We start from the raw sequence: 11,487 nt of genomic DNA on the forward strand, positions 1-11,487 counted from the left end.
TTGTATATCCTTGCCTCCTTTGTCATAGATTAGTTGACCATAGGTGCGTGGGTTTATCTCTGGGCTTTCTATTTTGTTCCATTGATCTGTATTTCTGTTTTTGTGCCGTACCATATTGTCTTGATTACTGTAGCTTTATAGTATAGTCTGAAGTCAGGGAGTCTGATTCCTCCAGCTCCGTGTTTTTCCCTCAAGACTGCTTTGGTTATTTGGGTTCTTTTCTGTCTCCATACAAATTTTAAGAGTTTTTGTTCTAGTTCTGTAAAAAATGCCATTGGTAATTTGATAGGGATTGCATTGAATCTGTAGATTGCTTTGGGTAGTATAGTCATTTTCACAATATTGATTCTTTCAATCTAAGAACATGGTATATCTCTCCATCTGTTTGTATCATGTTTAATTTCTTTCATCATTGTCTGATAGTTTTCTGCATACAGTTCTTTTGTCTCCCTAGGTAGATTTATTCCTAGGTATTCTTTTTGTTGCAATGGTAAATGGGAGTGTTTCCTTAATTTCTCTTTCAGATTTTTCATCGTTACTGTGTAGGAATGCAAGAGATTTTTGTGCATTAATTTTGTATCCTGCAATTTTACCAAATTCATTGATTAGATCTAGTAGTTTTCTGGTGGCATCTTTAGGATTCTCTATGTATAGTAACGTGTCATCTGCAAACAGTGACAGTTTTACTTCTTCTTTTCCAATTTGTATTCCTTTTATTTCTTTTTCTTTGGAGATTCTATTAAGGAGTAGGGAAAAATAGATATTTGTTACCTATAAGCAGTTTCTGCCACAGGGAGGTTGTGGTAAACAAATTATACAAAGTCCTTTGCCATCAAAAAATTTATAATCTAGAGGGAGAAACAGACTACCAGCAAATAAAAAGCAATACCTATATAACATATTTAGTGTATATATATGTATATATTTTTGTATGTATGTGTTTGACACAGAGAAATTTCAGGTTACAGTAGTTGCTGGGAGAAAGAATAAAATAGAATAAGGGAAGGACAAAGAGAGGACTATTCTGTTTGGGGACATTAAGGTGCATGTGCTCCTATAGGCAAATGAAAAGCAAGGTTGATTTCATAGGTTTCACACACTTTTATAATTGTGATGAGAGAGGACTGATTCAGATAGGAAGATGAGGATATATTTCTGAAAGAATGAGATTTGAGTAGAAACCTGAAAGAAGTGAGGGAATGTAAACCATAGAAGGGTATCAGGGAAGAGCAGAAAAACAGTTAAGTGTATAGGCACTGGTGTTGGAAAGAGCTTGGGCAAATTTCTGGTACAGCCAAGGAAACCAGTGTAGCTGGAGCTGAGTGAGCATGGGACTTAGGATGAATAATCTGACCCGGGCAAGGGAACATTTCTTAGGTTTTCTTCTTTCCCATTAGCATGTAAGTTCCATGAACACAGGAATTTTGTTTTATTTATTGTTGTATATTCACAGTGCATAGAGGGGTGTCTGGCACACAGTTGCCCCTCATTAAATCTTTGTTAAATGATTGAGTGGTATAATCTAGAGTATATTGTACAGAAAGAATCAGAACAATTTCCATAATATTCCTTATTTTCATAAGAAATACATGTTTATTTGTTAAAATTGCCATTCAGGGCTTCCCTGGTGGTGCAGTGGTTAGGAATCCGCCTGCCAGTGCAGGGGATGCAGGTTCAAGCCCTGGTCCAGGAAGATCCCACATGCTGCGGTACAACTAAGCCCATGCTCCACAACTACTGAGCCTGCACTCTAGAGCCTGCAAGCCACAACTACTGAAGCCTGTGTGCCTAGAGCTTGTGCTCCGCAACAAGAGAAGCCACCTTAATGAGAAGGCTGCGCACCACAACGAAGAGTAGCCCCCACTTGCCGCAACTAGAGAAAGCCCACATGCAGCAACAAAGAGGAAATGCAGCCAAAAATAAAATAAGTTTATAAAATATAAAAATAAAATATAAAAATTGCCATTCAATTGCACATGCACCTAGTCCTACTAAGAGTACTTTGTTAACTTCAAAAGTACTTGCTATAAATGCAAGTAAAAACATTTTAGTTAAAATATAAAGAACTGATTCAGAAACAAAATACATAAGATGAAGTTTTTCTAAATAAACTTTATACATAGCTTATATTTTTATTCAAATTAGGCAAAATTATAGAAAAAACAGCAAGGAAAAATAATAGTAGTTTCCATTTACATAAGAAAGTATTGTGCATATTTTAATATATTTCCTTTTTGACTTTATGCATATATATTTATTCAAGCAAATTATCTTTTCCTCTGTATCCTCTTTTCATACTTTCCTGATCTGTTTGGGACTGGGAGAGATGTTACTCTCTCACTGTTCTCCCATTATCACAGATAGACCCTGTCACATACCTCTCTATTTGGTATAGCCACACTTGCTCTTGGGTTTCTCTATAATGGCTTTTGAATATTGATTCAGAACAACCTAATGAATTCCAAGAGGAAAGGTTCATCATTTGTCCCATGGCCCACTCTCACCTCTCGTCCTTGACTCATATAACTAGTATACTTAGTGAGATTATATAAGATTCTCTTATGTTCCCTCCAGACATTGCTGCTTTACATGAAATTTGTGTCTTTTTTGGGGCCCTTCTTTCTAGAAGTAATTTCTTTTTTTTTTTAATTTAATTGAAGAATAGTTGATTTATAATGTGTTAATTTCTGCTGCACAGCAAAGTGATTCACTTACACATATTTATACATTCTTTTTCATATTCTTTTCTATTATGGTTTATCACAGGATATTAAATATAGTTCCCTGTGCTATACAGTAGGACCTTATTGTTTATCCATTCTATATATAATAGTTTGCATCTGTTAATCCCAAACTCCCAGTCCATCCCTCCCTCACCCGCTCTCCCCCTTGGCAACCACAAGTCTGTTCTCTATGTCTGTGAGCCTGTTCCTGTTTCCTAAATTAGGTTATTTGTGTCATATTTTAGATTCCACATATAAGTAGTATCATACGGTATTTGTCTTTCTATATCAGACTTACTTCACTTAGTATGATAATCTCTAGTTGCATCCATGTTGCTGTAAATGGCATTATTTTGTTCTTTTTTATGGCTGAGTAGTATTCCATTGTATATATGTACCACATCTTCTTTATCCATTCACCTGTTGATGGACATTTAGCTTGTTTCCATGTCTTGGCTATTGTGAATAGTGCTGCTATGAACATACGGGTTCATATATCTTTTTGAATTATAGTTTTATTGGGATATATGCCCGGGAGTGGGATTGCTGGATCATATGGTAGCTCTATTTTTAGTTTTTTTTTTTTTTTTTGCGGTACTTGGGCCTCTCACCATTGTGGCCTCTTCCGTTGTGGAGCACAGGCTCCGGACCGGGGCACGAACCCACATCCCCTGCATCAGCAGGTGGACTCTCAACCACTGCGCCACCAGGGAAGCCCTATTTTTAGTGTTTTAAGGAACCTACATACTGTCTTCCATAGTGGCTGCACCAGTTTACCTTCCTACCAACAGTGTAGGAGGGTTCCCTTTTCTCCACAGCCTCTCCAGATTTGTAGATTTTTTAATGTGGCCATTTTGACTGGTGTGAGGTGGTACCTCATTGTAGTTTTGATTTATATTAGAAGTACTTTCTTAACAACATCTTCCAGTTTCTTCTGCTTGTATAAGGTTTCTCCCAATGTAAACTTCATGAAGTCAGGGGTTTTTTGTTTTGGTAACTGCTATAAATCCAGCATCTATAACTGTACCTGAAACATGATAGATCCTCAAATATTTGTCAATGAATCTGAATGAATGAAAGCGTGAATGTGAATAAATGAATTTTTAAAAACAATAGCAAATGACTCTCCATTGTTTTTGAATTCTGGACTTTTATTATTTTTCAGTGTTATACTTTTTAAAAAAAAAAATTTATTTATTTATTTGGCTGCACGGGGTCTTAGTTGCGGCATGTGGGATCATTGTGGCGGCATGCGGGATCTTTAGTTGCGGCTTGCAGGATCTTTAGTTGCGACATGTGGGATCTAGTTCCCCGACCAGGGATCGAACCTGGGCCCCCTGCATTGAGAGTGTGGAGTCTTAGCCATGGGACCACCAGGGAAGTTCGTTATACTTTTTTTTGGTCAGTGTTGTAGTTGAGGCAGACTTAATAAATTTACTTTATTATAGGGATTATGTACTCTTCAATCTGTCTCTCTAGAGTGTGTTTTTTTTCTTCATTCTCAAATACTTTTTCTTCAGTTAAAGCAATATAATTACTCATTTATCTCCCATTTATCAAATCTATGTGCTTACTATAGGCAAGGAATTAACTGGAATACTATTACTTTCTAGAAGCAGAGAGTTATTTTATTAAATTTGTATACTTAAAAATAAGCTTTTGACCAGTTAATTGTAGCTTTCTGGCTCAATATAGGACTATTTCCTTTTAGAACTTGGGTTTTCACCTGTGGAATCAGTAATGAATATTATAAAATTATTTTCTCTGGCGGATTTGTACAGAAAAATAGGATAACAATTTTTGTAAGACTGTGTAAACTTTGTTATAAAACAAAAGATATTCTTAGTCTTATATTCTCCAGTACCTCGAAAATGATGTATGTTCTTCAATTGTTGTTAACCTGAGTTAATTGATTCTTAAGATTTTCCCATGTCAAACTGATTTGGAAAAAAATATTGTTCCAGGAAAAAATTATTCAAAACTATAGCTTTCATTTCATTGTTTCTGTGCAAAGGTTTGAGGTAGCATTTGTTCATTTGCTTTTCTGCCATTCTTTTCCAGTTCAGCAATATTTCTTAGGTCATTATGGTGATGAGGAAATGTGAGGCAAAAAAGAAAGTGCACACTCACGCACTTGTGATTGATAATTGTGCTATAAATTGGGGAGTCTTTTGGAGATTATTCTGAAACATTCTTTGATCTGTAATCTCAATTTTGAAGTACACTCCTAAGAAAACAACCCTGAGAGAAAAAATCCTCAGCAGCTTTTACTGAAAGATTTAGAGTGATTCTATGAAATACCACATGCCTAATAATCGAGATGAATATATTTGGAAATGTTTATAGAAAATGATGTTGAAGAAAATAAAGCAACATAAACTAATATGCACATACTAGTTACAACTATTAGAAAGGAGAGATATATTTGTGGATAGGGGTTGACAGCACAATAGAATTATGTGACTTGTTGCCCTTGTTTGTGGAATCTTTTTCAGGTAAAGATGTTTACATGTACAATAAAAATCCAGCTACTATAACAAATAACAGTGAATAAAAGGAAAACAGTTCATTTAAATTTGAGAAATGCTTGCAAATGGACAGTGTAACTATATACATATAAGCAAAATAATGTAATTAATTTTTTTTTAATTTTAAATTTTATTTATTTGTGGCCGCTTTGGGTCTTCGTTGCTGCGCGCGGGCTTTCTCTAGTTGCGGCGAGCGGGGGCTACTCTTTGTTGCAGTGCGTGGGCTTCTCATTGCAGTGGCTTCTCTTGCTGTGGAGCACGGGCTCTAGGTGTGCAGGCTTCAGTAGTTTTGGCACATGGGCTCAGTAGTTGTGGCTCGCGGGCTTAGTTGCTTCGCGGCACATGGGATCTTCCCGGACCAGGGCATGAACCCGTGTCCCCTGTGTTGGCAGGTGGATTCTTAACCACTGAACCACCAGGGAAGCCTGTAATTAATGTTTAGACACTGAAAGCTATAGATGCCATACTTGGGGAAAAAAAACTTAGTATTTATATGGAAAAAGGACAGCTTCTGAATTCTGAAACATACCAGTTACCAAGTAGAAAATCTTTCTTACAATTGTTATGTAACTTTACTCTTACAGGCCAAAGAGTGTGGCCAGATGCAGAATAAGTGGCTGATGATAAACATTCAGAATGTACAAGACTTTGCATGCCAGTGCCTCAACCGTGACGTATGGAGCAATGAAGCTGTGAAGAATATTATCCGAGAACATTTCATTTTCTGGCAGGTGGGGAGAGTTCATTAAAAATTTTGTAGTGTTTTACTTTGGTACATGGGATGTCGGGGAAGAGCAATTGGGTTATGAACTGGAAAAAAAACCATAACTGAGTTAAATTTTGACATATGAAGAAGTAAAACCACCCATAATGGCTGAAATAGTAAGGATAAGTGAAAGGGCAGCAATGAAGGGAAGGAGGAAAAAAGGAACCAAGCCGTGTAAACCGTATAGTATTCATATCTCAGAAGAGTTTGAACGTCTTGATAGAGTGTGCAGCTGTACTGTTCAATAGAAATGTAATGTGATTCAAAATTTTCTAGTAGCCACATTTAAAAGGGTCAAAAGAAACAGGCGATTGATTTTAATATATTTTAAAAATCAATATCTCTAATATAAAACTAATATTAAAATATTGATGAGGTGTTTTGATTCTTTTTTTTTGGTGTTAAGCCTTCAGGATCTGGTATGTATTTTACACTTACAGTACAGCTGTTAGGACTAGTCACATTTCAAATGCTTTAGTGGCACATGTTCTAGTGGCTACTATAATTGATAGTGGGAACTGTAGAAGATCTTGAAGCAATCAAAAAACATTTGACTAAGACGTGGATTTTAGCTTGAGTTTGATAGTCTTTAATTGTATGTCCTTAAACTTGTCACTTAGTCTTACTGGCTCTGGTTTCTTTTTATATAAATTACCAAGCTAAGGGTAGATGATTGTGCTCCAATTGTTTATATTATGAAAAATTATAGGGAATTCCCTGGCGGTCCAGTGGTTAGGACTCTGTGCTTCCACAGGGGGCATGGGTTTGATCCCTGGTCAGGGAACTAAGATTCTGTATGCTGTGTGACACAGCCAAAAACATTTTTTTTTATAAAATCAATACTTCTGAATGAACTTAATCTTTTCCCCACTGTAAGACATGCTATTAATGTTAGTAATTTGCCTGTTCATGTTTTACAGGCCCCTAAATTCAGTAAATTTTTTTCTGAATGGTAACCTTTTATTCAGCGACTGTTGATTGAGCATCTCTTTGCCTAGCAGTATGCTATGCACTTGAACTTATAATCTTAATATATTGTGATTTATTAAGATATATGTTGTTGAGAGTCAGGAATGAAATAGGTAGACAGATAACTTGAAAAGGAAGAGCAATACCTCTTTGAACTGGGAAATGAGGAAGAATGGATTGCTATATTTATGTAAGTTTCACAAGTGACTGAGGGCAGGAAGTGGAGGGAGTTCACACTAGGTGACCTTCATTTTCTCTTTAATTGCTGTTGGTATATAACAAGGATATAGCTAGTACTTTTCTAAGAGGCTGATTTTTTTTTTTTAATATCAATGATTTAACAGGTTTATCATGACAGTGAGGAAGGTCAGAGATACATACAGTTTTATAAGCTAGGGGATTTCCCCTATGTTTCCATCTTGGATCCACGGACAGGTAAGGGTTATTTCAGCTTATGGTCTTTAACCTATTATTTAACTTTCAGTTACCTAAATAATCTTTAGTATTTGACTGGGTCCAGTTTCAAAATTGTTTGTAGTAATTTAGTTGAAGGTTCTTGTTCATGCCCTTTAGAATTATTTAAACATCTATTGATGTGTGTATTTAGGGAATATGTTTCCAACAACTTTGGGAGATGGTAGTATTTTATATTTGTGCAGTTCTGTTCTTTCAAAGAATAACTGTTTATCTTCCTTATGATTTGTAAGGAATCCCCTTAGGTCACTAAAATGTTAAGATTGTTCAGGTACTGGTTGTAATCCCACCAAAGAAGCAGAGGGTAGAGCTGGGTTTATTATTAATTGATTGAGTTTTATATAAGTATTGCTTTCTCTGAATCTCTTCTTCCTAAATGGCAATAAATGATATCAGTAGATAAAGTAGTTCCTCCATCATGATGGCTGGGAATCTCTTAGGTTGGTTATAATTAATGTATCCCCTAGGTTATGAAGACACTATGTAACTTAAGCTGGTGTTGGGTGGGGATATGTTCCCAGTAAATTTTAATTATGTATATGCTGAAAGAAATACTTAGTGAGAATTCAGAAAGAGTGTTGATTTTATTTCTATATCCTGGTTTTTAATCTTTAGGTCAGAAGCTAGTAGAGTGGCACCAGTTAGACGTATCTTCTTTCTTGGATCAAGTAACAGGATTTCTGGGTGAACACGGGCAACTGGATGGACTTTCTAGCAGTCCCCCCAAAAAATGTGCCCGTTCAGTAAGTATGACTAAAAAGTGGCGATGGGCAGTTAACTGTCACTGTGTAGAAGTGTCTTGTGTGAAATGTTTCAGGTAAAGATGGTAAAGATAATGTAAGTGGTGGACAGTTACAATTTGTGGCTGCACAACATCTTACATTTTGATAGTTTCCTACGTAAGGGTTCTCTCTTCTCAATGAAATTACAGGATTCATACTTCCCATCTCCTAGGATCAGGCATGTGACCTAAGACCTGGATTTAGAAGTAAACAATATGAATATGTAGCAGTGAGCAGGAAGACTGACCAGCAAGTCTGGTAACAGAAAAACCCACTTCTTTAGGGGCAGCAATGCTTGGACTTTTGGAATCCAGGTCTGAGCAGCAGCGGAAATGGTATTTTTGCTAGAACAACTCTCATGGTGTAAGTGGGCATTATTGCTGGTTACATACCTTTAGGACCTGGGTCTCAGGCCCACCCAAAGATTATTTCTATATTTGATTTCTATAATATGCTATTACTAGGCAGACCTATTTGATAATTGATAGCAAGATTAGTTGCAAGTAGGAGACCTTCAAAGATGTGGGAATCTCACATTGGTTGTAGCAACTGTTTGGGTTTGATGGCAGTGAGGATAAAATTAGTTACAGAGGATGTGACTTTAGCAGTCCAATATCATGCAGTGATGAAACAGTTCCTTAAGTTATTACCTAGAATAAAGTGTCCACTTAAGGAGAGGCTATGGGTGCTTGCCAAGGATTTGTATAGAATTCTTTTTTCCCCCTCCATTACTCAGAAATTTTACTTAAGTAGAATTCTTTCTTAAGGTATTAAAAAACCCAGGAAGTTTCTGTGATTTCCCTAAGAGAGTTTTCTCATCTTTTACAGTCATAGGCTGATACTGTCAAAAACCAGAGCCTGAGCTTGTGAGTTGATGAATTACAACATAAATTGAGTTTAAAATCTCACTAGATCTCTTATAAAAGTTAAGGGACTTAGTAGGGAAAAGAGTGGGACCATAAAATTGGACAGTGACATAGGGCTGATTTGGGTGACTAGTACCTCAGACCCCACTTCTGAACTAAATTCTCTGAATGTTACAAATTTTGATCAACTATGTGCAAGAGGCACAGCAACAAATAATGGCTTAAACAAGGAAGACGTCTTTTCTCAGCAAGAAGTTCAGAGGCAAGCAGTCTAGGACTTGACTCATGTGGATGTCATCAAAGAGCCAGGTTCCTCCCCATTTTTTCCCCCCTCCATCCTTAGTATTGGCTTGTGTCCTCGTGGTCACAGTACAAATGCTGTGCTCCCGTATTCCAGCATGGACATGGAGGGAAGGGGGTGGCGTCTCTGTTACAAAGGTAAAACAGCCACAGATAAGAGTTCTGCTTGTTTTAGCTGGACACATTTTCTTGTACACAGTTGAGGTTCTTTTAATAAGGAAGCAAAGAAGACTGGGTGTAAAATAGGAAACTAACAGAGTTCATCATAATGTCATTCTTTAAAATCAGCCTTCATGATACACAGTGTTATTATCTGTAGTCAGTCCAAGCCATTGCATGTCACGTGAGCACATCTGTTTGCTTTCTTGTGAGTGCTATTTAAGTTTATTTTGAAAAATTTCATAGCTTTGTTGAAGTATAATTAATGTCTAGTAACTGAGTATATTTAAAATTTGCAGTTTGACAAGTTTAGATATGAGCATCTTTTCATGTGCTTTTTTACCTTCTGTCTCTTTTGGTAAAGAGCCTATTCAGATCTCAGGCTCATTTTTCTCTTACTGGGTTGTATATCTCTTTGTGGGGGGGTGGGGCCCGTGCTGTGCAGCATGTGGAATCTTAGTTCCCTGACCAGGAATGAAACCTGTGACCTTTGCAGTGGAAGTGCGGAGTCTTAACCACTGGACCGCCAGGGAAGGCCCCTGGGTTGTATATCTTTTAATTGAGTTGTAAGGACTTAAGATATAAGTCCTTTGTTGGATATATGGTTTGCAGATATTTTTTTTCAGTTTGTTGCTTGCTTATTCATTTCACGATGGTGTTTTTGAAGAGCAAATTTTAAAATGTTGATTAAATCCAATTTATCAACTTTCTTTTTTATTTTAACGTTTTTATTGGAGTATAATTGCTTTACAATGGTGTGTTAGTTTCTGCTTTATAACAAACTGAATCAGTTATACATATATCCCCATATCTCTTCCCTCTTGCGTCTCCCTCCCACCCTCCTTATCCCACCCTTCTATCTGGTCACAAAGCAACGAGCTGATCTCCCTGTGCTATGCGACTGCTTCCCACTAGCTATCTGTTTTACATTTGGTAGTGTTTATATGTCCATATATAACCTACCACTCTCTCACTTTGTCCCAGCTTACCCTTCCCCTACCCCGTGTCCTCAAGTCCATTCTCTAGTAGGTCTGCGTCTTTATTCCCATCTTTCCCTGGGTTCTTCATGACCAGTTCTTTTTTTTTTTTTAGATTCCATATATATGTGTTAGCATACGGTATTTGTTTTTCTCTTTCTGAATTACTTCACTCTGTATGACAGACTCTAGGTCCATCCACCTCACTACAAATAATTTTGTTTCTTTTTATGGCTGAGTAATATTCCATTTTATATATGTGCCACATCTTCTTTATCCATTCATCTGTCAGTGGACACTTAGGTTGCTTCCATGTCCTGGCTATTGTAAATAGAGCTGCAGTGAACATTGTGGTACATGACTCTTTTTGAATTATGGTTTCCTCAGAGTATATGCCCAGTAGTGCAATTGCTGGGTCATATGGTAATTCTATTTTTAGTTTTTTAAGGAACCTCCATACTGTTCTCCATAGTGGCTGTATCAGTTTACATTCCCACCAACAGTGTATGAGGGTTCCCTTTTCTCCACACCCTCTCCAGCATTTATTGTTTGTAGATTTTTTGATGATGGCCATTCTGACTGGTGTGAGATGATATTGCATTGTAGTTTTGATTTGCATTTCTCTAATGATTAATGATGTTGAGCATTCTTTCATGTGTTTGTTGGCAATCTGTGTATCTTCTTTGCAGAAATGTCTGTTTAGGTCTTCTGCCCATTTTTGGATTGGGTTTGTTGTTTTTTTGATATTGAGCTGCTTGTAAAGTTTGGAAATTAATCCTTTGTCAGTTGCTTCATTTGCAAATATTTTCTCCCATTCTGAGGGTTGTCATTTCATCTTGTTTATGGTTTCCTTTGCTGTGTAAAAGCTTTCAAGTTTCATTAGGTCCCATTTGTTTATTTTTGTTTTTATTTCCATTTCTCTAGGATGTGGGTCAAAAAGGAT

General features: G+C 36.7%; 1 protein-coding gene across 1 annotated transcript; it reads left to right on the plus strand.

Annotated features, from left to right (window-relative positions):
* Positions 1–5,745: 5,745 nt before the first annotated feature.
* Positions 5,746–9,724, plus strand: LOC114902539 (UBX domain-containing protein 7-like). Its single transcript, XM_029234877.1, has 3 exons — positions 5,746–5,982; positions 7,331–7,421; positions 8,076–9,724. Exons 1-3 carry the CDS (start codon positions 5,854–5,856, stop codon positions 8,279–8,281), a joined length of 426 nt encoding a protein of 141 aa, XP_029090710.1. The 5' UTR covers positions 5,746–5,853; the 3' UTR covers positions 8,282–9,724.
* The last annotated feature ends 1,763 nt before the right edge of the window (positions 9,725–11,487 follow it).

The sequence above is a fragment of the Monodon monoceros genome, unplaced genomic scaffold (assembly GCF_005190385.1).
Source record: "Monodon monoceros isolate NGI ecotype Baffin Bay Population unplaced genomic scaffold, NGI_Narwhal_1 Contig3209_ctg1, whole genome shotgun sequence".
Taxonomy (NCBI): Eukaryota; Metazoa; Chordata; class Mammalia; order Artiodactyla; family Monodontidae; genus Monodon; species Monodon monoceros.